This window comes from Rhagoletis pomonella, unplaced genomic scaffold, assembly GCF_013731165.1.
Source record: "Rhagoletis pomonella isolate Grant_MI unplaced genomic scaffold, Rhpom_1.0 Rhpom_scaffold_00007, whole genome shotgun sequence".
NCBI classification, from domain to species: Eukaryota; Metazoa; Arthropoda; class Insecta; order Diptera; family Tephritidae; genus Rhagoletis; species Rhagoletis pomonella.
In genome coordinates this window covers 28,990,816-29,015,473 of record NW_023458561.1, presented here as the reverse complement: position 1 = coordinate 29,015,473, position 24,658 = coordinate 28,990,816, and the positions used below count along the sequence as shown (strand labels likewise).

Here is a 24,658-nt window from a genome sequence, read left to right as displayed (position 1 = left end):
AAAAAAAAATTATAGGAGTCTAAAATACCAACTCACTTAGACCCTGCAGGCCCATCGTGAGACCACTGTGAAACACAGAAATTTCATTGATTGATGGAACCATTTCGATGCTCTTTAGTATGAAGCGTAGGATTGGTTTTATTCCTACACCGGATAGTTCCGTGAAAGAGGTAAAGAATTGTTTATCTAAAAAGCCTGCTCTGCTCTTAGCTAAAGCTGGACAACTGCAGAAGAAATGTTCGACTATTTCTATTTAAAGCTGTTATAAGTGTCTTCATGTAATCATGACCTATTGGCTTCTGGAATAATATTATTTCTAATCATTAATTTACCCATGGCAGGTATCCCTATCTGTTATAACACAGTGGGAGGTTGTTACCTTTCCTGAGGAAGCTTGGAGATATGTATAGAAGTTCAACAATAGCGGGGAGAGGACAACACACTGTGGTTCCCCTAGCTTGATTTTTCTTGGTTTTGATGTTTGATCTCGAAAGGTTACTGACGACTGCCGAGCATTCATATAATTCGCTGACCACCGTTTGAGTCCCTGTGGAAGAGAGGAAGTCTCGATGTCTTCTAGTAGCGTGGAATTACATACAGTGTCAAACGCCATTGATTAGTCCAAAGCCATTAAGATTGTTCTCTAACAGGGGCGGTTATGGTTTAGACCACGAGTCTTATCGCGTTAAGTGCTGTGGTGGTCGCTAAGCACTTTACGGGGGTAGCGAGGCATCTGTGTTTTCGAGACGGAGGAGGAGATAAGACTGCCCTTTGTTAGCCGGATGGCCGGGTTCAGGAAGAGGACTACTTCCTGATTTCTAAACGTCAGCAATGATGGAAGTGGCAATTGCCTTGCTACTCCTGCCGAACCTAAAATTTTGCACCAATAACTTTGTAGGCTTTCGCCTCTTGTGTGAGCTTCGTGTTAGACGAGCTGGTTACCGTGTGCCACACGGCGTGTGGGCAGGTGATACCGTATAGCTTGAGCAACAGGAAGCCACAAAATTTGTAGTCCACTGCCTGCCTAGTCTAAGGCCTGAGCACGTTCTTAGGTGACTCCATCCGTTAGAACAGAAGTGAAGTTCAGGCAAACGCAGCGGAAGTAGATTTCTGGTCCGGTGTTAAACTCTTTGCCCGCCCGGAAAAGGACGCTCCATCTGATTAACCCGTCTATGATAGCACGGCTTTTCCGTTGCTCAAATTGTGTTTAGAAAATCAACTTGGCATAGTTCTGCATTTTTTTGTTATTCCGTTCATTTCAAGATTAAAAGTTCTTGTGGGGCTCGTCGCTTGAAGCAATTCCTTTTTTTCTTACTATCAACTAATTAGAAAAATTGTATGATGAAAGTGCATACAATAGGTTCCATTTTTATTAATTTTTTCCCGAATTTTTCAGAAATTCCGTTCACTTCAAGGTTGAAAGTTATTTTGGCGCTCGTCGCTTGATGCAATAAATACATACATATAAAACGAAAGACTTAAGCTGCATACTGGAATTGAGTTTTTCATACTATCGTTTGTTGAAATTGCTTACAATAGGTTCTTTTTAAAGCTGTTTTCTTGAAATGACATCTAATTAAAGAAATGTTGCTTATTAAAAATAAGAATTGTCTATTATAATGTATGTATGTATAATCTAAATTTCTATTTCTCATCTATTCCCTAGAATTGTCCGCATGGCCGGCCAACAATGCGTCATCTCATTAATATCGCAATGCTGCAAGACGACGAGGAAGACGATAATCCGTAGACAACAAAGGGACTTTGTTTTATTGTGCTTTGTTTTAAATAAAAAGTTTACGTTTTTAAGTTTTAAAAATTTACTCGTTTTATTTTCAAACGCTGATCGTTCTAAAAATATTGAAACCGCTGTGTGCTGTCGACAATATAACCCCTGGCAACTGCGGATGCCAATGCAATTCTTTTATTTCCTTTTGTCCTTGATGTATGAATAGCAATTGTGGTGGAAGTTTATTAATGTCGTCTTCACTTTGTGTTTGCTCTGTGGCATTAGGTGAGGGTTCTTGATCGACATCCTTTTCAACCGCTAAGTCCCATAAAGCAATTTGGTCGTCATCACCACCTGATGCAAACACTGTGGCATCGTTAGGGTTCCATTCCAGTGTTGTTATATGATCGGTGTGGTGCTTGAATGTTGCAATGGGCTTTTTCGTTTGGAATTGCCTCAAATCCCAAACATGTAGGAAACCATCATCACCTCCGCTAACTATAAACGGTTCTGTTCGATTCCATGATATGACGTTAGTGTCGCTTTGGTGCGCCTCTTCACATGTCAACATGCACGCCTTTTGTGGTGGCGCACGACAATCCCAGATTCGTATCGTCTTATCAACAGAACAGGAAGCCAACACACTCGCTTCGTTGGGGCTCCATTGCAAATCTTCCACGGATGCAGTATGGCCTACTAGTGGGCGTTGATCTACTTTCCAACTACCTCCTTCCAGAGGAGACCAAATGTGTATGTCACGTCTGAAAGATAAAAATATTCATAATTTTCATGCACGAAGATTTCTGTTTTCATAATTTTAAGTTACTTGCAGTCTCCCGTAGCAAGCACACCTTCAGCACATGCACTCCAATCGATGGCAAAGCCTTCTTGTTGATGACCGCTGAATGTGTATGCCGGTCGTACTGCTTCATTCGCTACCTCACGTTCGTATTGTTTTAGCAACTGTGCATCTTCAACTGCTTGCAGTTGTTTCGATAAGTTCCAAATATTTACACGTCCCAGCTCACTCCATGTTGCCGCAAACACAGTGTCACCCAAACGATGAGCACGCACGCGATTCACGCAACCCTGATGTTTGATTAGCGCACACGTCATTTGGGGTTTCTTTCGCTCATCCGCATCAGCAACATCATCTTGATCATCTTCCAGTTCATCTTCATCGTCGTCATCCTCTTCAGTTTCTTGTGTTTTATGCAGATTATGCATTTTCATCACAATGAGATTGTTGACGTGTGTACGTGCTGCTTGTGTTCCGGCTACCATATAAGCGGTTAAGGGGAAATTCTCACGTCCATCGCCTAATTCGTCGGGTACGACGTCAAAACTGAGACACGGCGCTCCAGTGGAGGCTTGATGTAGCATGATGTAGGCGGACTCGTCACATACGAGTTCCTCACCTTCTTCTAATGGTTTTCCTGGTAAGTACACCTCTTTTGATTTGCTAGTAGTCGTTGTTCCATCTTCATTTTCGCTCTCCATACCCTCCGCACCCGCGTCATCGTCATCTTCCGCTTCAACATACTCTAGGTCCATTTCGTCGTTATCCATATTGGTTGAATGTATCCTTAAATGGCGGTGGTTCGAATCCTCAAGACCCGCTTTAAGTCCAGATTGTGATTGTTTTGATATATTTTCCTATTGGCATGGCACGTGCAATTTAAAGAGCATTGCCATAGCAAAATATTTGAGACTTCTAAACGAGGGAAATTTTTAAAAGGATTGCCAGACGCATGAGGCAATGCCATGTTGTTGTTGTTGTAGCAGCATACAAATTCCCCAAAGACTTTTTGGGGAGTGTTGCTGGAGTGACAGTCCTTGGCCAGATATAAATCTGGGTCGTTCCGGTTACGTAGACCCGACTGTCACGGGAACGGAGGCAATGCCATCTTTCGCGTCGCTTTGGCGTTGTTTCATTTTGTCAAAGCGGTACCGGCGTCAACGCAACGCCAAAGTTGTATGTAAACGGGCCTTAAACCACCGTTTGTGTTTCTTTGGCGTCAACATTGCCTATGTGAACAGCTTCATATAAACGTACATATGTATTTATCTTAGGTGTCGAAGAAAAAACGCTAAAGAGCACGAAAGCTGTATGTGCCAGAGCCTTTTCGTTCTTTGTGCTGGGTGGCAAGGTAAACTTGTCACTTGTAATTTGGTGCAGACTGGCAGCACCGATTTTATTACTTTTTCTTGTTTATGTCATTTCGGGATGCAGCTGTCAAATTTATTTACGTTAGAGTTTTTTATTTGTTTCTGTATTTGCATTTCTTACTGAATTTTATAAGCACGGTAGATTTCATTTATAAACAAATCAAAAAAATTTACTGGAACAAAAATTTTCAGCTCTGTTAGTCAAAATTTCAAGTTCGTTATGTCTTTGAAGAAAGAGATATCCAAGGTGGAGTATCGAATAAAGCTGTTGTCTGGCAATAATGTTGTTCTCGTCGAGGCCAATGGATTTGAATCGGAAATCTTTGTACCTGGTATCCACAACGGACGCATTAGTTTTCAGAACATAGTACCGAATAGGAGATGCTGTAACAGGTTAAACGTGCTGGCGTCAAAGAGTTCAGCTGGAAAGAAACGTCGTTCCACACAAACTACTGAACAAATTTTGGCACCAGTGAATTATAATAGAGACAGCATTTCCCCTTCCACAACTTGGCGTCTGCAGGCCGGACATGAAGTCAATCGTACACGCTCACCATTAGCATTTAGCACGCCGGCACCAGCCCCATCGCCATCGCCATCGCCGTCATATACTATAGGGCAGCAATTGAAACACCATAATAAGGAAAACTACACGCCACTTCCGCGCAGGTTGGCACAAGCTAACCACACAATTGATATACTGCGAGAAAATAGACCATCGCCTATTCAGCTAAATAGAAAAAGTAGTCTACAGACACCAGGCACAAGAACTGTACGAATACAATGCCAGCAATCGGAAATCAGTAAGCATCTAAATGCAGCTTCGGGAGACTCTGGATCGGGTTTCAATATTCCTGATGTGCCAAATTTATCACGAAGTATAGGATTTTCGTTTTTAGAATCGCCAAATAACGCGAAAAGTAAAGCAAAGAAAGCAAATACATCAGCACCGGGCACAGTTACGAAATGGCGTAAGTGTTTGACACCAGTGCGCACATATTCTCGAAATGGATTTACTGTGCCGCGTCTCCCTTCCAGTTCCAGTGTAACGAATGCACGGAATTTAAAAAGACTGCCTTCTATGACACAAGGGACTAAAGGTACGTACAAATTAGAAGTAAGGAGGCGGAAGCTGGTCGTTGATCCTAAGACAGCTATATCGCCGAATACATTCAAGCAACAGCAGCGCACTACAGCACATCTACGTCCGAAAAGCCCCAATAAAAGACGTTCAGGAGCAACATTACCAAAAGATCAAAAGCAATATGATTTGAGTAAGAAAACTGCTTTCGACATGCTCACAGCCCCTAGTAGATCACATGTGGCCACAAAGTTAGCACAACAGTTTAAAAAAGCATGTGTGAACAAAGCCTCGTCAACATGTCCTAAATATAAAATTTTATGTAAAATACCACCATTGGAGCAACCGGAACGCCAACCTAAGGGCAAATATAGTGTAAATCATAATTTACCGCCCAGCAATATTACCGCGGCCGCAATGATGGAGAAAGCGCGCTCGACTGTAAATCAAACTTGCGAAGGCGTCACACATTTCCAACGTCCGAGTTGGCCCACTCAAACACAATAATGTCGGTATGAAAATTAACTCATAATAGTAGTGGGAATAATTTTTGAGCAATACTTCTAAATTCAAATAGCAATATTTTGTTATTCTATTGAAATTAATTTTACTTCTATACTCAACTCAAATTCTATTCAGTCAGATGGTTTGGTTTAGTGAAAATATTTTGACTACATTTATCTGCGATTGGGATACAAAAGTTTTTAATAAATCTAGCCATTAAATATTTTCACTGCAAACCATGATAATGGCGACACTATTGTAAATATTTAATGACATTATGAATACTAAATGTAATAAAGTAACTTAAAAATTACAGTTGTTTATAAGGATTTTTCATAAATCATTTAACCTTTGAATTTCTTGGGTATAACATAGACATATATTATATAGTCCATTGAAATTTATAAAGTTAAAGATATCACAAAACACTACTAAACACAAAGTCATACATTATATACAGTTTATTGATAACTTATACGAAATTTATTTGCATAAGTGTGTATTTATTTGAAAATGTTTCGTTTACTGTACACCATGAGGAACACTTTCGGATCGCTATACATATTACTTTTATTATTAATTTTAAATTCGTAGTTATTACAATTATACTTTTTTCGACACTCGTATTTCTATGTATACCTAACTTAATACTAAATAAAATTAACGATTTACTATGTATTAAAAAGCGTCTTATGATAGTGTCATCTCTTACAACGAAAACAGGATTTGAAAGCTCGTTTGATGGCTCGAACATTGTGTATAACTTGTTCCTGCAAATAAGTGTGTGAGTAAATAAATTTGTATATTATTATTTGTATTAAAATATATACACCTGCATCAAATTGAAACACATTGCAATGAGGGCCATACCAAGCAATAGGTAAACAGCACAAAGTATAAAACTAACCTCAACTTTGTCTTTATCGGCAGTAATCTGCAAGTGAAACTTGTTATTGATTGAGATTTCAAATAAATTTACAGCAAGAAACACAATACCACACGTTCGCCTGGTACCAAATCCCCGAAACCGATGCTACTAAGCGAGATAAAGCAAAAGTAGCTGCCGTCCAGGTAATCCCAAGCTTCCCAACGACTGAAAAGGATAGCACCAGCTAATATGTAACTAATAATTGAAAACATACATTACACTTTAGCATATTTCAAATTTCATTTACATACAACTTTCTTATTCTGTAACTAACCTTATCATTATGATCACGCAAACCGTTAAGGGTACCGTAATTTCGTCAGTATTCATACGTATTTCTCTCTCAATATCGGAATCATTCCCCTCTTCAAAAATTTCCAGCGCACTCATGCTCTGTGTTGAACTCTCAGTTTCTTCACTGTAGTAACTGCCTGAAGTGCTGTTACTGCTTCGGCTATCACTGCTCTTGCTGGTACTGCTGCTGGTGTTCGCATATCGGCTTTCCATGTCTTGTAGCTGTCAGTGAGTGGCAGTAGAATTATAAATGCTTAGGAGAGAAATGCGCATAGATTTGAGCTTTACCGCTTTTGACATGGCCAATTGTCGTATTTTACGGCGTTCGCGTATGATTCGACGGCGTGCAACGCCCGGACAAATGCGACACAAGCAGACTTTGGAGTAAATCCATTTGAAGGACTTGGCCAGGACATCGCCAATATTGGAGAGGTAGAGTAGGAAGAGAGGCATGCCGATGATCGCATATAAAATGGTGACTAATTTGCCCCAATCCGATTTGGGAGATATATTGCCGTAGCCTGGGGATTATTATAAAAAAATACAGTTAAATAAAATACATAAGAGCCTGAGCCTCCCCAGCATGACCTTACTTCTAAAACTAGCTAAATGCCAGTATAGAGTCGAGAATATATGCACAGCACTACTATAGCATTGACCGCCATAATCTCAGAAAAATGAGGGTCTAAACCAATGCCCACCCTGATAAATAATTGCATTGGATGGCAATCAGTGCTTACGCTCGCATCAGACCCCCTGCTCATTGTAGTCGACCACCCAAGAGTTTTGTCACATCCGAAAACCGTACGTACGTGTACACCAAGAAGGCTAACTGGAACGGGGGTACGGAACACAGAGACCGCAAATTCAACGCCCTTCCACCGCCAACATGTGCGCGCGTAGCGCAATATACGCAGGGTTATCAACGCAGCAGCCGACCGCTTCAATGCAGCCGGTAGGATCACTAAAATCCGGCGGGACCCGTAGAAATCGGCAGTCTCCCCGGATTAGGGGCATCAACAAGGACATTAGTAAACTGGTAAACGAACATAAACAGAAACGTGAAATGAGCACCTCAAACCCTGCTATCTCTTCAGCGGAGCTAGCAAACTGTGGACGACAGAAAAATCTCTCTCCCATCCGACGAAACGTAAGGATAACTTTGCCATTACATTCGGCAATACCACAACGTCGAATCCGCGCACCCGGAGAGAGACAAAGCCCGCCGTAGTGCGCTACGTAAAGCACGCAAACTCCGCCCCGAGACACACCAACGTGCATTACCCCTGAAGAGACGCAGGCAGCTGTCAAGAACGCCAAAGCATCCAAGGCGTTATGCCCTGACGGAATCTCCAGGAAGATGCTGAAAAGCTAGGACCTGCAGGAGTCGAGTACATGATAACAGCTTTCAACTTGTCACTGTCTACCCTGATCATCCCCGATATGTAGAAATTGGGTAGGATCATTCGCCTCCTTAAGCCAGGGAAGAAGGCGGACGCAGGAGACTCTTACCGGCCAATCTGCCTCCTATCCCCAGTGGGAAAGACAGTGGAAGCACTACTCCTCCCCAGCCTGACGAAGCATCTGAAACTAGGCGAACACCAACATGGATTCCGAAAAATTCATAGCACGACCACATCATTAAACGCCATCACAACACAGATAAGCGTAGGTCTGAACCAATGTCGAGCCTGTGAAGGGACGGTCCTAGTCGCGGTTGACCTGTCGAAGGCATTCGACACGGTAAAGTACGTGACCCTTTGCCAAGACGTCCTAAACTCCTCGCTTTTGGATCGGACGAAGCGGTATATATGGGTTTGGACGCCAATCATCGGTCGAATTCCAAAGCGTCAAATCCAAGCCCGTAGAATTAAACAGGGGATCCCCCAAGGTGGCATACTCCCTCCCACACTGTTTAACCTCTACATGGCAAAACTGGGGTTAATTTGGTGAGCTACGTCGATTATGGCACGAAAATGGCAACGGGCTCTAACATCGACAGGAAAATCAATGACTATCTCACCGATCTTTCAAATTTATTCACCGCGAAATCTACCGCCACAATATTTACCACATGTACAAAGGCGGTCAGGCTGGAACTGGACGTACACGTCGATGGCAACAGAATACCGACGGTCAATCATCCCAAAGTCTTGGAAGTCACGTTCGACAGCTTTTCTTTAAAGAGCATAAAACCTTGCTATGAAGTAGTTTCTCGTGGGATTCCACCATAGAAATCACCCCAATAATGCCTTATTTCGAAACGATCAGCCCCACGGCATGTAAGACGGCACCTGCGGGACTCGAAACACGACATTGAGCCGTGCATATACCACCCATTGGACGCAGAAAAATACAGAGTAACGCTTAACCACCTACACACCGGTGCAGTCAGGACGAGTCTCAGCTCCCGAGACGACAAAATCGTCCTAGGCGGTCGACCGCCGCCCGTTAATATCGACGAAGCGGAACTGCCGAGAGAGCCCAGGTGCATCTTAGCGCAATTCCGTTCCGGGTGGTGCCACAGACTAAACAGCTATCTCCCCCGCCTGAATCGGAAATGCTATGCCCGAGCTGCGTAGAAATAAACATTATGCTCTTTAGGGCGACCTACTCCTCGGCGTTGTTCAGCCTATGCATGGCGAAACTACTTTCGCTGCCGGACGAAGTCAAATTAGTGAACTTCAGACAATTGCGACGGGCCGAAGCATTGGCAGGTTAGGTTAGGTTATTGTGGCAGACCCTGCAAGGGGGATTAACTTAGACATTATTTAATTGTCCATTGTGATACCACATTACACAAATTCTTAGTACGGTAACTGTGTGTAAAATAAGAGAATCACTGGCTGCTCACAACAAAGTTCCGCAGCAACTGATGTCCACTCCGGAGAGCCCCTCGGGAGTGTTGATGAAATGCGCACCGAGCTGCTTAAATCCTAATCTATCGAATGCCGGGCAGCTGAGGAGGAAGTTCTGATATGATTCCACCTCATCCTCCAGACAGCAGCGGCAGTAGGATCCTGTGGCGATATTGAGTCGGACAATGTCCGGTCAGTAAACCTGTAAGAATCGATAGCTGGCGCGAATATCGGCGATCCTTTAAATTTCTTCACTGCCAGAAACCCCAGAACTCCTGCCGCGAAAACTGCCTTTACACCCACTATGTGGACTAAACAAATTATGATACATCTTTCATAAGTATTTGGCACTCACGTCTTTGTCTCACACCACTTGTCCACACCTTCTAAAATGGTGGGAAATGTTTTTTTTTATGAAAACCGAAAAAATTTGACCTATCTTTTGGTGGTATTAACGACTTCCGGTTTCGACCGAAATTGGGTTAAACTGACTGGAAGTAAATTTTTTTCAATTTAGATATATTTACATACATGTTTTTACCACAGATTCGGATTGTAAGCATAAAAATTCGAAACTTTTCCTCGAAACTTTTTTCTCGCAAGTGCTTTTTCAATCGTTAAATGACCGTCGAACTTTAACTCGTCCTGGAATTCTTAAATGAGTGAAAATGTTTTTTATTGGAAATCGAAAAAAATTGAATTACCAAGTCGAGGATGCTCTATCTATTGGTCGGAGGTCCATTTATTTAAATGGGATTTACATATTTTTACCACAGATTCGATTTTTGGCCATAAAAGCACATACCTTTTTCGGAAACTTTTCCGGTTTGGACCGGAAGTGGGTTAAACTGACCGGAAGTAATTTTTTTTTTTAATTACGTATGTATGTTTTTACTACAGATTCGTATTCTGAGGATAAGAGCACGTAACTTTTGTTTGAAACTTTTTTCTCGGAAGTGCCTTTTCCACCTCTAAATGACCTTCGAAATTTAACTGGTTCTGGACTCACGTTGAAAAGTTTTGAAAAAGGCACTTCGGTGAAAACAGATTGTAACAAAAGTTGGATATTTTTGTCCACAGAATCCGAATCTGTGGTAAAAACATGTATATCTAATTTAAAAAAATGACTTCCGTTCCCTCCATTTTAGAGGGGTGGACAGGTGGTCCTAGACCCTGTACAATCGAATTAAATATGCACCTTACTTTGTTTGAAGCATACAATAAACTTGCCTTTGCAATCATATGGAACAGTAAAAACTCGAATTATGTCGTTTTGATTTAAAATATTACTCTACCTCTTTAGAACACTCACCTATAGTTGTAATAACCGTTAGTGAGTAAAGGAATGCACCCGAAAAGCTCCATTGCTTGTCAATGTCGGGATCAATTAACTTTTCATGCGCTATTTCTCGTTGAAATTGCAGCAAAATTTCATTTACTCTGCAATATTAATTTTAGTTAGTGCTAGATAATTGAAATATATTTATATTTAGTATCTAAGACTTACATATGTATATGTATGTATGTATACTTGTATTTATGAATTTATATTTAAAAACAACTTTTTCCTAAATTCTCAAAAGCCTACCTTTCCTTATAATATGCGTTCCCATAGAAACTTATGTTCTGTGCCGTTATATCCCAAATCTTTTGCGCGCATTTTTCAGTTGCATTGGGTTTTATCGTTTTATGTGGGCTAAGTCTTTCGTATTCGAATAATTCAATAGCTTGAAAAATAAAGGCACCTGTGAATAAAGGCACGTGGGCTTATGAATTATTTAGAAAAAAAAGTAAATAAAATAAAATCCAAATGCGAATACTCGTATTAACGATTTTCAATTACCTCCAATTGTATAGAAGATTACTAGTAATATGATGCCAACATTACTGAACATAAAAGCCGTAAATTGTCGACATTTATCTTTAAATCGTTCGAAAGGCGGTTTCTGTCGTTTGCGATATGAACTACGTCGTGAGGACATCTTCCGTAGACAGCTCGGGTTTGAGGCACCTCTATGCCGGAGGCAAGTTTAGGCGTGTTTTTTTTTTTATCTTCTTCGACGATGCTTCGTAAAGATGAGTTTTAGGGAGCGGATAACAACTGAAGACGACGAGCTGTACTCGGCTCCATATAGTAAGCGAGGCCGTTTATTTTTCGTAGCAGTTGACATGCTTTTCGGTATATTGGGTATATGAGTATCATTAGTCGATTATGAATATCCAGTTTAAAACTATAATTGGACGGCAACTGGAAGTAAATAAGTAAAATTATATGTATGTGTGTGATAAGTTTAAACTCTAAAAAAGAAAGTGCGAATAGCAAGGATATTCCTTGCTTATTTACTTCAATAGTGTCATAATCCAAAATAATTTAAAATCGAGTTAGGTGTGCAGAATTTACCGTTTTTGGCTCACGCTAGCTTTTGTTCGATCACCTAAGACATTTTGTTCCTTTACCAGCTAGTGTGAATGGACAAGGACTCATTCAACGTTCGTAAACATTTGACCAAAAAATATGCCGGCCCTCGGGCAGCCAATTAACCAAGTTCTCAAGGCAAAATCAAAGCATGCAACTACAGGCCGGCACCGTCAATCTACTTGAAGCTGGTGGTCGGCTTGTGTGAAAGTTCTTACACTGTACTCCGAATCTAGATTCGAGACATCTTGGCATTTGTTACCTTCTGAAACTTTTGTGGAAAATTTGTTTTCAGACAGAATATGTCACAACCTAATGCAAGCTCATTGAGAGCACCGTTATATAAAAATGAGTGTAGGTGCATACATACATATGTATGCGAGTGTGTCAGGTACTAAATTATTATCGAGGAAGCGTAAAAATGTACACAAATATAAACAATTAGGAAGTAAAATTTGTCGCTATTTTAACAAAAGCGATATAATGTCTTAAGTAGCGAAAAAGCACATATCTACATAGGTACATACATATGTATATGCAAACACTCCGTGCACACATATTTTGCTGTCGTAAGTGGTCGGCTGAGCTGTTCCTACAAGGATATACATATGTATGTATGTATGTACGTCGTGCAGCCTTCGAACCGCAGGTGGATTTTATGTAAAGCTTTTTCATGTCAGAATTACACTCGACGGCGCCCCAATCGTCTGTCGAGGATCAATCTTCAGAATTCATTTTTAAATTTCGAGTGATAGGCATCGATCCTAGGACAGGACCAGTCTTTTTTAGTGCTATAGTATTTTGCGGAGAATTAGAACGTTTCGTAATTTTGCGGATATGTTTAAGTGCTCAAAACTTATGCGAGTGCACATATTTTGTGATACAACCACAACGGCAGAAAGACAGGGAGTTTCGGTGGGGCCACCCCGACATATCCGGTTTAAGGGCTCACTGAAGTCAGCAGCGTCTGTTTACCAGTATGTGCGGCTGCAAGTGTGCCTGTCTTGGACCCAGTGGCTCACTATATAAACGTGTATTTGGTTGCTGGGTTTGGCATCAGCCCCGTAAAAATCACTTCCAGTGGAGAAATTCAGCAAAGCCTCGGATGAGACCACGCTTTTGATGACGAGCACGGCAAACGTTTAAACGATTACGATTTGAGGGCATGCACCTGGAATGTCCGGATCCTTAATGGCGCTTTGCGACGTCTACTACAGCTGCCACGTAAAGGAGCGCAAATTCGGTGTTGGATTTGTATTGAGAGATAGAGAATCCAACATAACGAGACAAAGAAGAAGAAGTCAGATTATGTGGCTTCAAAATAGTGATTCATATCCTGACGGCCTACGATCTCATCAGCCCCCCTAATAAATGCCAATCATTTATGAGTCTCGAGGAGGGCCAACTGAGTCCGCAAAATGGTTCCGGTCCCAAAACGCTCATCGGCCTTTCCTAGCCAGTTTGTTGGCTACTTCGTTACCTTCATTCCGCAGAGTACTAAATTAAATCGAGCGGAAATTATGTCTACTGGTCGAAGGAAATAATATAGATTTACATCGTCGTAGTACTAGGACTTTCGAATCTTGTATGTATCACAATTTGAAATCGGGGCTAAAATTAAAAATGGTTATGAACAAAATTTGATTTTTGGCCGTTTATAGGACGTGGTATAGGGTTCGGAATGGTTGGAGAGTAGAGCTTTCCACACATACACTCACGAAAAAACCAAGACATTTTATACTTAAATTAAACCCAAATAAAGAATTTCGGTCAAGAAAGAACGGTAACTCGAGAAACTCTCATACGGAGTACGATATTCCTATTACAATTTTTTTTTCTCGGCCATGAATTGAAGACTGAATGTATTTTAAAATTTAAGGAACTAAAACAGAAACATTTTTAGAAGGAAGAACATTTCTTTCCTATTTAAACTTAACATCAGCGATGTATGTTTCCTGTTATGGGAAGGCCTGATAAAATTGATGGTTTCACAGGACTAAAAGTGGTTCCAGCGTTCACTGGCTACTATTTAGATTCATATAAGATATCTAACAAACTGTTTGATGTTGGCCATTGGTATACCTATCGTGTTAATTTCAGGAGAGTTGGGGGGGGGGGGGGAGTCATTTCATCAAGCATGCAATTAACCTCAATATCCTGCTGTCTAGACACTCATATGAGTTTTCCGATCGAAAAATATTGATTTTCAAGAATTTTATACCGTTCCTACGAAAAAATTTACTTTTCCCATATAAAAATACATGGAAAACTTTAAGCGCTTTGAGCGACCTCTATATACTTTTTGATTTAAAAATAAAAAAATAGGGGTATACTTTTTTTCGACATAGAACAATCCTAGGGGGTGAGAGCATTACAATTCCGACTTTACTGTTTTTGGACCACCCTAATGTATATACAGGCATACGTGTGTTTCTAATTGTTTATAACGTCTGGTTTTGGAAAATGGGCAACTTTAATTGCATTTTAAAATTCAATAAATGTCGTCACACAACCGCAACCATCAGGTGAATGAATCGTTAAAATGAATTTAATTATCAAGCAAAAATAAAAATAAAAAAATGTTGTGTGTGTACGCACAGTCCATAAGTGGAGTGCGTCATGAACTGGTAAATAATACAATGTGCATACTCGTAAACATTAAAATGTCTTTAAAATGAACATGAATGTACACACAACCATATATATGTATGTACATACATATATATCTATGCACGTACATATATGCACATACTTGTAGAATGTAGATCTGTTTTGGAAATCCACCACCCGGCTGGCGCAATGGCGCTTAGTTATTGCTGTGGGCGGAAGGAAGTAATGGGCCCAATGGCGGCAGTGTCTAACCAGTAATAAAATTGTTTAAAATATGTGCATACTTAAATTTGCATACTCGTATACACTGACATAAATCTATCAAATGCGTCACGTTCCGTCAAAAAGGCGGATAAGTTTTCTTTGTAATTCGTATTAAGGGAGTTCACGTTGAGTAGCATTTTAGTTGTAAAGTTGCTACGTAGCAATCAAGCACGCATTTTGTTGTTGGAAAGGCAACAAAACATGTGCTAGATTGCTAAGCATTTTGAAACTAGTTTTGGACTTTAGACTTAGAAGTTGAATGACATAATTTGTTACTCGTATTTACGGATTTATTTATCATCTCCTTCTTATTTGGCGCCAAGTTCAACAACGCGCACCAGTCGTGTCTCTTTTATGCCAACTGACGCCAATTGGAAATGCCAAGTGAAGCCTAGTTCTTCTCCATCTGGTCTTTCCACGAGCTGGTTCCGAGTTGAATACTAGCAGAGATGGAGCGTTGTTGTCAATCGAATGACATGGCTAAGCCAGCGGAGCCGCTGTCTTTTCATAAGCTGCACTACGTCCGTATAGTTGCAAAGTTCATACAGCTCGTCGTTAAATCGTTTGAGGTATTCGCCATAGCCGACGCGTAAAGGCTTGGAAATCTTTCGCAGAATCTTTCTCTCGAAAACTCCAAGAGACGCTTCATCAGATATTTTCATTGTCCATGTCTTCGCGCCATACACCAGCACAGGCATGATGAGTGACTTATAGTGTGATTTTTTACGACGAGAGAGGACTTTACTTCTCAACTGCCTACTCAGTCCAAAGTAGCACTTGCTCGCAAAATTGATTCTCCGTTGCCATTAATGGGCAGCAATTGTACGCTCTTGTAAAGTATTGTGCCTGATCGGTTCAGTTCTGCGGCTCTTATTATCTTTTTCATCATTAGATTAAAGAAATCACACGAAAAGAAACCTCCTTTGATATCAAACGGCTCGGAGAAGTCTTTCCCAATTCTGACGGATCTGGTGGTATTGCTCAACGTCATTTTACACAGCCGAATTAGTTTCGCTGGGATATGAAATTAAGACATCGCGGCAACTTCTTTTCGTGCCGTCGAAAGCGCCTTTGAAATCGACAAATATATGGTGTGTGTCGATCCTATTATCGCCAGTTTTTTTCCAAGATTAGGCATATTGTGGATACCTGATCTATGGTGGATTTGCCAGGTCTTAAGCCAGGCTGATAAGGTCCAAACAGTTCGTCGACGGTGGGCTTCGGTTTTTCACACAATACACTCGACCAGACCTTGTAACCTATGCTTAGAAGGCTGATCCCGCAGTAGTTAGCGCGTATGGCGGGGTCGCCTGTCTTGTGGATTGGGAAGAGCACACTTAAATTCCAGTCGTCGGGCATGCGTTCATCTGACCATATTCTGCATTAAAGTTGATGCATGCACCTTATCAGCTACTCGCCGCCGTACTTGAATAGCTCAGCTAGCAGCTTTGTAGTTTTTAAGCCTGGCCAGTCGGAGTGTACGTACGACTAAAACACTGGAAGAATGTCTTCCGTCTATCACAACATAGTCTATTTGGTTTTTCCTTTTTCGATCGGGAGAGACCCATATAGCTTGATGGATGTTTTCATGCTGGAACCTAGTTTTACATATTACCATGTTTCGGGCCCCGGCGAAGCGATCAGCCTCAGTCTGTTCTCGGACGTTTCGTTGTGGAGACGTTTCGGAGTTATACTTTTTAAGTTCATACAAATATAAAAACTGAGTTTTATTTAAATCGGATCATATTTAATATTTCCGCCCACGAGTGTGTAGGGCATGGCAAATTACCAATCTTCACCATTTTTCCATATTCCATCTCTTTCAAGTGTAAGAAGAGCATAAAGGAAGTTTCAGTGAAATCGGTGCCCATTTACTACTTTTAGTCGCGGTTTGTATGGGGTCGTTACATAGCATAAGACTGCAAAATCTATTTTTTTTTTACCTTTCACAAGAGTGTTCTGGCGACGTCAACATCTGGAAATTATCCTTGATAAGAGCCTTGTGGAAACTGTCATCTGGATAAAACCCTTGATAAATCTACTCGAGCCCCTTAGGCTCGTTAGTTAATAGTGTCCTACTATCAGACAGATAGTTTTGGATGAGGAAAATTCATATAAGGTGGTGTTGCTTCATCAGCTATGAGTGGTTCGTGATTGTCAAAATTTTTTTCTTTCGCTAGTTGGTGAGTAAAAAGTAAAGAAATTTGTATCTTTTTCCCCTCCTCTTCATTTATGGCTGAAATTTGACAATTGTCCACTTAAAACAATACTAAAATACATTTAATTTTTGTAGTTGTAGAATCGAGATCACCTTATATGATCTCGTCTTGGTTTTGAAGAAAGTCGGAACTTTTCACGATTCCATGATACAATACCAGAACGAGAAGTCTGTACAATGGCGTTCCCTTAACTTGTTCCCGGATTTCTACATTGACATAGAGACGGGGGTATTTATGAATCCGGCATAATGTAAATGATCCATCACGTTTCAAGCAGAAGTGTTGCGAAAATTTTTTCCAGTACATACATTTATGTATATACATTTTTCAAATTTCGAACTTTTCTTTTTCGCGACACAGTTTATTTTGCATATATATTGTTACATGTTTATGAAAACATTGTGGTTGTCATCCGCAATACAAAAATTAAATTTAAATCAAGAATATAAAGAAACACATTAAAAATTAATAACGTTTTTATCAAAGGAATGCAAATGAACAGCTAATTGATGAATGCCAGGGCAATCTTCTTCTGACACTCAATTTTATAGTTGTATTTTATGACCGTCAGTTGTCGGGAAAAATAATTATGAGAAAAATATAATTTTTTTTTTATTATTTAAGTACTTGACCGCCTGCGTAAAAATATATTATTTAAAATTATCATATCGTTAGCCTCATGCCAGAAGCATGAGTCTGCAAATTTATCAGTTTTGAGTTATTGGTTTGACTTGATTAACCTTTGGATATACTATGTTATACCAAAACCCATAATACCATGCGTACACGGAGAGCACATATTTTACAATTGCAATTACATAAATGTAGAGTTAAGTCTCGCACAAAAAACTTTCAAACTTGATTTCACAAAATTTTATTTTTTTCAAATCAAATTTAGTGAAAATTTAAGGTTTTGAACCACTGTACGCTGTTTGTTGCTTTATGTGCACTGCAGTAGGCGGTCGAAAGTATTATGATTATTTGGATCATTTCGCATTAAGTGGACTTTTTCACACAAGAAAACGTCATCTTTTGCAAAAATTGGCAATTATGAATGATGAAAGAAAAATAACAAAAATAAAAATAATAATACTAAATAAAGTGACAGCTGCGTTCTGTAGTTAAGCTTTTGTTTTTTATTATTAGTGTATTTTATATGTAAAATATTTAATTCAATTAAATTTTATTTTCGTGTCAATGGCATAGTCGAGACGCTTTGTGATCTTTACGAGTGGATATATGTATATTATATTTAAATACATGCAGACGTATTGTATGTATGTATGTCAAGCTATACGAATTGCATATTTGTTGTTGAACAACAAAAATAATAAATTTCTAAATGGAAAAATATGAATTTCCTACAGAAATGCGACAGCTCGGCTACATACAGATGTACAAATGGCGATATATATGTACATACATACATATCTACATATAAGAATGTGTGTATTAATCTGGTATGGCACTCATGTCGGTGCCTTGCCAATCAGCCGAAAAGAAGAAAAAGAAAGGTAATTATTAGAACAAAAAGATCCAGCTGTAGCAAGCCTCCCAAAATGACATTTGGTATAAATTGATGGCCAGCAAGGGACGACAGTTGCGTGCGAGTATTGAAAAATGGTTTTGTGTGGGCGCGCATTTGTGGTAAAAATTAAAAAATTGATATACGAGTATTCACAAAATACAAATATCTTGTTTTGTTATTAATATACACACCATTCTAAAAGGAGGCATCACTGCACTAAAAGCATGAAGGGTTTTAATAAAATAACGAGCGCTGGTTAAAATGTCCCAAATGTTATGGAAGGTAAAAACCTATAGGCCTAAACCAGTGATTTCCAAAATGATCCAGGTGGACTGCCAGGGGTGGACGGGAGCCTCTAAACGAGGGTCTACGTTGGCGTGAAAGTAATGGGAATTGACAAGTTGTAAGTGGGCGTTTACGAAAATGTACATATCTTGTTTCGATAGTAAAGAAAAAAACTGTTGACTTGGCTTTAACTATCAATGTAGGTAGATAATATATATCGTCACCTGAAATGCAAAAAGACATAACATACATCGTCGCTGAAATACAAAAAGTCATAACTAATAAAAAATTCAAAATTCTGTTTTTGATTGATATGATGGATTTCATCGAATTACAACTCACACACAATTTTGTGAAAAAATAAATAAAAAATATTTGTCACGACTTTTTCCATTTCAGTTACTATGCTGTTACGTCTTTCTGTATTTTAGATGACGATATGTCAAAACAATTATAATTTGGTAATTTTTTTCCTTTTTTAATCCAAGGGCTTGAAATTTTTTTTCAATCAGGCGACCATATGGATCAGATAGCCTGTTTATTAAACTTTAATTTTCTTTCTTAAAACTTCCCCTATTTGTTTTGGGAAGCGTATTTTCAAACAAACTGACGAATAAAATTTCCATTTTCCTCCTCACTCCACCTAAATTCAAGAGCAATCAATTGTGATTTCTTTTTTTGTGAGTTAAAAAAGAAAGAGCACCATTCGGGTCATGTAAGGGTGTATTATCGAGAACCATTACTAAAATAAGAGATAGACAATAAGGCAACGAGATCTAGAAAAAATGAACTCAAAGTGGTGTTTAATTAATTTAGAGTACGTAGATACATACTTATGTATACCGTTAATAAAAATAGTGAAAAATAATTGTTCGAGCTTCTTTGTCAATTTGTTGTTTTAATACAAATGGAGATATTTGCAATTTTACGCCACTTTTCCATGGAAAATAATTTTAATTAAAAAATTTGTATGTAAAAAATACACTCTGAAGTTTGCTTTTGCCTGACGTTAGAAAAAAAAAACTTTTTCTATAAGTTTCGGATGCTGAGTGGACCAGACATCGAACCTGGGTCCAATCGTTGCGGAGCCCGGCCAATCAGCTTGAACGTAGTAAAAAAAACTACTTAATGACATTTCCTAAATTCCGGTCATCTGTTACCCACATCCGCTTGAGATACATTTGATCCATTTTTTGTTTTTTTTTTTTACGATACATTTTTTCATGACATCGTGGCAACACTGATTACTGCTATGATAAAGTAACTAAAATATTTTATAATAATACTACGTTTCTAATATATAAATTATAACATTGGGCGATTTTTTCAACAAAGCGGCAGCTCAGCGCTGAATTGGAAACACTATCGGCTTAACTATCTCAGTTTATTGCAACGTCATTTGTTTAAATTTGTCAGCTATTAGTTCGACAGCATATTCATAAATCCGTTTCTGAAGCTTAGTATCCAGCTCTTAAGAAAACGGTCAAGAAATGGTTATGGTTTGGGTATGGCACCACTAATAGGACCTTTACTTCGAATAGACAGCAAGAAAAGAGAGAACCAGAAGAACTTTTTGAGAAACTTTACCTCACCGCACTGCCTCTCTTGCCAACAAACTGAGTTGTTGTCGTGGCAGAAATGTTCCAGTGTGAAAACGACCAATTAGATTAAAATATGTAGATGCAAACTACTCATGGGTCTTTGTACTATAAATATGTATGTAAGTACGTATTTTCATTGCTTTTATTTTAAAAAAGCTTTATTACTTAAAAAGTGGAAAATTAATCCAATACAAAGTACGCGTACTTATTTTGCACAGCAAGAATTGTGAAATATGCGACCACCTGCTGTTATTCGGTAAATTTCAGAGGCCACAAACTGTGACTCCGAGCTTGTTAGAAATATTAGATTCTTGTATGCATTCAAATGTTTTTCTTGTACTACCTTTCACACTGTGACAGTGTGAGATTGGCATGCCCACATCTTGGAATTCAGCGCATTGTTATTTAGTACTGACAAGGTACCTATACCTATTTCAGCTACATTATTGAAATCTGTATCCAACAAAAGTAGTGTGTTTTATTCGTCGAACGAAAAAGGATGTGCCGTATCTCAAACACGAGAAAATACACTCAGCGCAAATTATTCCTAATATTTATATTGCAAAGCCCTTCAAAAGTGCTTAAACTCAAACATGAGATCAGGAAATATAACTGCCTGTGAATCGTAAAGATACTTAATACAAGCACAGATACATAATAGTAGTTTTCTAGTTAGAGGATATAATCATGAAAAATATATTTGCATTAATTGGAGATAAATCACACGAATTGATTTATGCAAACAAATCTTCCTAAATTTCCTTCTTTTTTTTTTGAATTACATCTCTTTTGAAGAGGGTGTGAATTTAACGAATATCATAAATAGCATTGAACGTTTAAAATATCAAGTCCGAATTTGTTGTGTTTATTTACAGTAGATACTTGTCTACAGAAATCTAAGAGAAATATAAATACACTTATTGGAATGTTAGATAAATGAAGAATTTATAGTGCTGTTCTAAATAATTTATTATCAAAATACCGTTAACTACACAAAGGCATGAAATTCGTTCAACCCGAAAAATAAATACGTATGCATGTTTGTGAACATTAGGATGCCTTACCAACAAAATAAGACATAACCTCAAATATTGGGGAAAACAGCTATTTTTGCACTTTTAGGTAGTATATCTCTTTAAGCAGAGTCAACAATGAAATTCTGAGTTCAGTTTCGAATTCAGCGCACTGAAAACCTTCGCAAAATTATATACAGGTTTCTGGTTCTGAGATTTGGTCAAATTTTGTCGGCCTGTGTTATCGAGCGGTGTGAGCAACCGCAGCTAATTTGTAACTCTTCAGACTTTCTGGACACTTTGCACGAATGTAAAAGCTAAATAAATATTTTTTCTTGACTTATTCGACAATTTTATAGTAAAAACTGTTAGAAATTTGTGAGGGTTTCAAGATTCAGTAGGAGCACAGTATTGGAATTCTGATAATCGGTAAGCTAAATTTTCGTACGGCGATCAAAATTAGCGATAGCGAGTGTTGGAATCCTGATAACCGCAGTTTATAGTCATTGTACCATTTTCGGGGGCATACTCCACTTTTGGCAGTGACGTACCTACAGCGGGATATGTTTATTGTAGCCTTACGCGCTCTTCCCTGAATATTCCAATAGTTCGCAAAGATCCAAATAATTTTCGTTTTTTGTCTTGGTTCATGGAAAATAATTTGCTAGGGGGGAGAGAAACTATTTTTTTTTCGTATAGCGCGTGAGGCATCGTAGTGCATACATACATAGGTACATACATATTTACATCTCCCTTATATTTGGCTCATTCACTAAAAGACTGCCATAACTCAAAAGCGCAATTTTTGAGCAAAAGTTACAGAATAACTCGCTATATACATACATATGTTTCATATTGTGTACAAATTTCGTGTTAAGATCTTGTGTAGTTTCGGTGTAAGAAAACAGTATTATTCTTTATTTTCTGCATTTTGGGGGCAATTTCAAAATTTTAAACGCGTCTCCAGAAAAATCCTGTTTTTGAGTTATGATAGCTTTCTAGTAAATGAGCGATGTGCATGTATGCAAATATCAATTATGTATACGGAATGTTATAAATATACGCGTGTTTGTTGAAATTCAAATTTGATTGGAATATCATTGGTGGCTACATAAATTTAAAAAAAGAAATCACCTGCCAAAGTCTCTCGAAACGCATAGCCCTGTAAGAAAAGGCTAAACTACTACATATAAATACATATTTATTATTTCTTTTACAGCGAAATTAGAGGTATACACAAATTGGTACATATGTACATACATGCATGCCTACATGTACGTACAATAACAAACAGAGAACATATGAAAGATTTGTACAACATAACGAAAAAAATAAGCCGCAGCGGAATATAAACAAATTTGTTGATTTCTTATGACATTTTGACCAAATTTATTGTGACACATTTATGTAATTCTCTGCAAGCAACCGAAATACATACATAGTTACATACATAATTGGCTTGGGGCGCTTTTGAACTAAAGAACAAAAGATTTAGTTCTTTTAATTGAACTAGTTCACTAGTTCGTTCATTGAAGTGAACTAAACTTTTCTTTGACAACACTGCGATGAAAATTGGGATACATTTTTTTAATACGTACGGCAGGCAACTCATTTCTTAGCCATATGTGAATTTTGAAATAGCTGATCGGAGATCACATTAATCAGAAATTATATATGTAGTATACATATGTAGGCTACAGGGGCGCACCCAGGAAAATATTTTGGCAGGGCTTTATACTTCTGAAAGTTCGCTTCAGATAATATGCTCTTTAAGGTACATTTATGCAAGTTTTTTCGTAAATTGCACTTTATTTACATAAAATTAGCAAAGAATTCAAACATTTGTAACCGACTTCGAAAAAGGGAGAGGTTGTCAATTCGTAGGAATATTTTTTTTCTTTTTTGTGTATGCTACCGCATAACTTTGAACCACGTGAACCAATCTCAATAATTCCTTTTTTTTAATCGGAAAGATGGTACCTCAAGGGTCGTCCCGTAATTTGAAAATTACTTGTTTAATATAAAGTTCTATAAACACAAGATGCGCTCAACTTTCAAAAGTAATAAAAAAATTTAAAAAATTGTTTTAATTAGGGCTGATGATACCCGGGTATTACCCGGGTGCCCGGGTAATTCGGGTAATGCCCGGGTACCCGGGTACCCGATTACCCAGGTATTACCCGGGGCTTTTATTACCCGGGTAGTCGGGTATTACCCGATTTGCCCGGGTACCCGGGTAATATACATATGTTGGTGCCGGTTAAACGAAAAACACCCGGGTAATGCGACATAAAGCTTCTTGTATAATCTTTTTGGTGAGGATAAATATTTTTTCAGTGAGAAAATTTTTTTTTATAATTATTTTTTTATGTCTAGAGTGTACGCGACTATGTACACCTAACCGCTTGCCTGAGTAGACGGCGACAAGAAAAGTAAATTAAAACATTAGTTTCTGTACTTAAATTCAAACTTCTAATTTTTGTAAATGCATATACATACATGCATGTGTACATATGTATGTATGTATGTATATTTTAAAGAATATTAAATATTAATATTTTAAAACAGGGACTGAGAACGAAATGTATGATCGAAACTAAATGCCATTGTCGTAGTTTTGTTCCCAAGAACGCGTCAAAACCAAAACCAAAATGAGAACAAAACTGACGAGAACGTTTTCATTGGGAATTATATAAGAACTAAACCCTGTGGTAGGCCACTTCTGGTACAAAAAGTAAGGTAACAAAGCCTTATGCTATTCATTCACCTAAAGATTTTGTACTTTTATTGTATCAGCTTGTTCAAATTATAGTTTCTTTTCTCATAATATTTAAAGCTTTTAAAATCACAATTATTTAATGAAGTTTCCTTAATACGAGAAGTAGGTTGATGAACGTATTGTTGTGAAATAATTGTGGAAGAAATATTAAAATTTTTTTCATTCCAACACAAAAATTGCCTCAACTGTCGGTCATCGTTTAGATTCGCAGGTGGGTGTGTCTCAATAATTTTATTTGTTACCGATCCGATATCTGTACGTGCATTACCAACTTCGTAAATATTAATATTTTAGACATGCCTAAAACAAGCTGGGTTTGGAAGTACGCTTGTATGATGAATGACGGATTTGTCAAGTGCAATGTATGTGTTGTATATTAT

The 24,658-nt window shown here is 38.4% G+C and overlaps 4 protein-coding genes across 5 annotated transcripts in view; 2 read left to right on the top strand and 2 right to left on the bottom strand.

Annotated features, from left to right (window-relative positions):
* The window catches only part of LOC118743776, a 452,583-nt gene that overhangs the window by 345,925 nt on the left and 82,000 nt on the right, over nucleotides 1–24,658 (top strand). The gene's annotated exons all lie outside the window — the stretch shown is intronic.
* Nucleotides 1,803–3,417, bottom strand: LOC118742529 (glutamate-rich WD repeat-containing protein 1-like). The gene is made up of 2 exons (XM_036474674.1): nucleotides 2,556–3,417; nucleotides 1,803–2,490 (listed from the first exon to the last, which is right to left on the bottom strand). Exons 1-2 carry the CDS (start codon nucleotides 3,296–3,298, stop codon nucleotides 1,836–1,838), a joined length of 1,398 nt encoding a protein of 465 aa, XP_036330567.1. The 5' UTR covers nucleotides 3,299–3,417; the 3' UTR covers nucleotides 1,803–1,835.
* Nucleotides 3,980–6,005, top strand: LOC118742531. Its single transcript, XM_036474676.1, has 2 exons — nucleotides 3,980–4,036; nucleotides 4,091–6,005. The coding sequence occupies exon 2, from the start codon at nucleotides 4,119–4,121 to the stop codon at nucleotides 5,484–5,486; it is 1,368 nt and encodes a 455-aa protein (XP_036330569.1). The 5' UTR covers nucleotides 3,980–4,036; nucleotides 4,091–4,118; the 3' UTR covers nucleotides 5,487–6,005.
* LOC118742532 (TWiK family of potassium channels protein 18-like) lies at nucleotides 6,036–11,809 on the bottom strand. Of its 2 annotated transcripts, none has more exons than XM_036474677.1 (8): nucleotides 11,407–11,809; nucleotides 11,152–11,308; nucleotides 10,876–11,003; nucleotides 6,994–7,226; nucleotides 6,686–6,927; nucleotides 6,480–6,606; nucleotides 6,316–6,417; nucleotides 6,036–6,253 (listed from the first exon to the last, which is right to left on the bottom strand). In XM_036474677.1, the coding sequence occupies exons 1-8, from the start codon at nucleotides 11,543–11,545 to the stop codon at nucleotides 6,185–6,187; spliced, it is 1,197 nt and encodes a 398-aa protein (XP_036330570.1). In that variant the 5' UTR covers nucleotides 11,546–11,809; the 3' UTR covers nucleotides 6,036–6,184. The 2 variants fall into 2 exon arrangements, with proteins under 2 accessions (XP_036330570.1, XP_036330571.1); XM_036474678.1 differs by having other exon boundaries at nucleotides 6,480–6,576.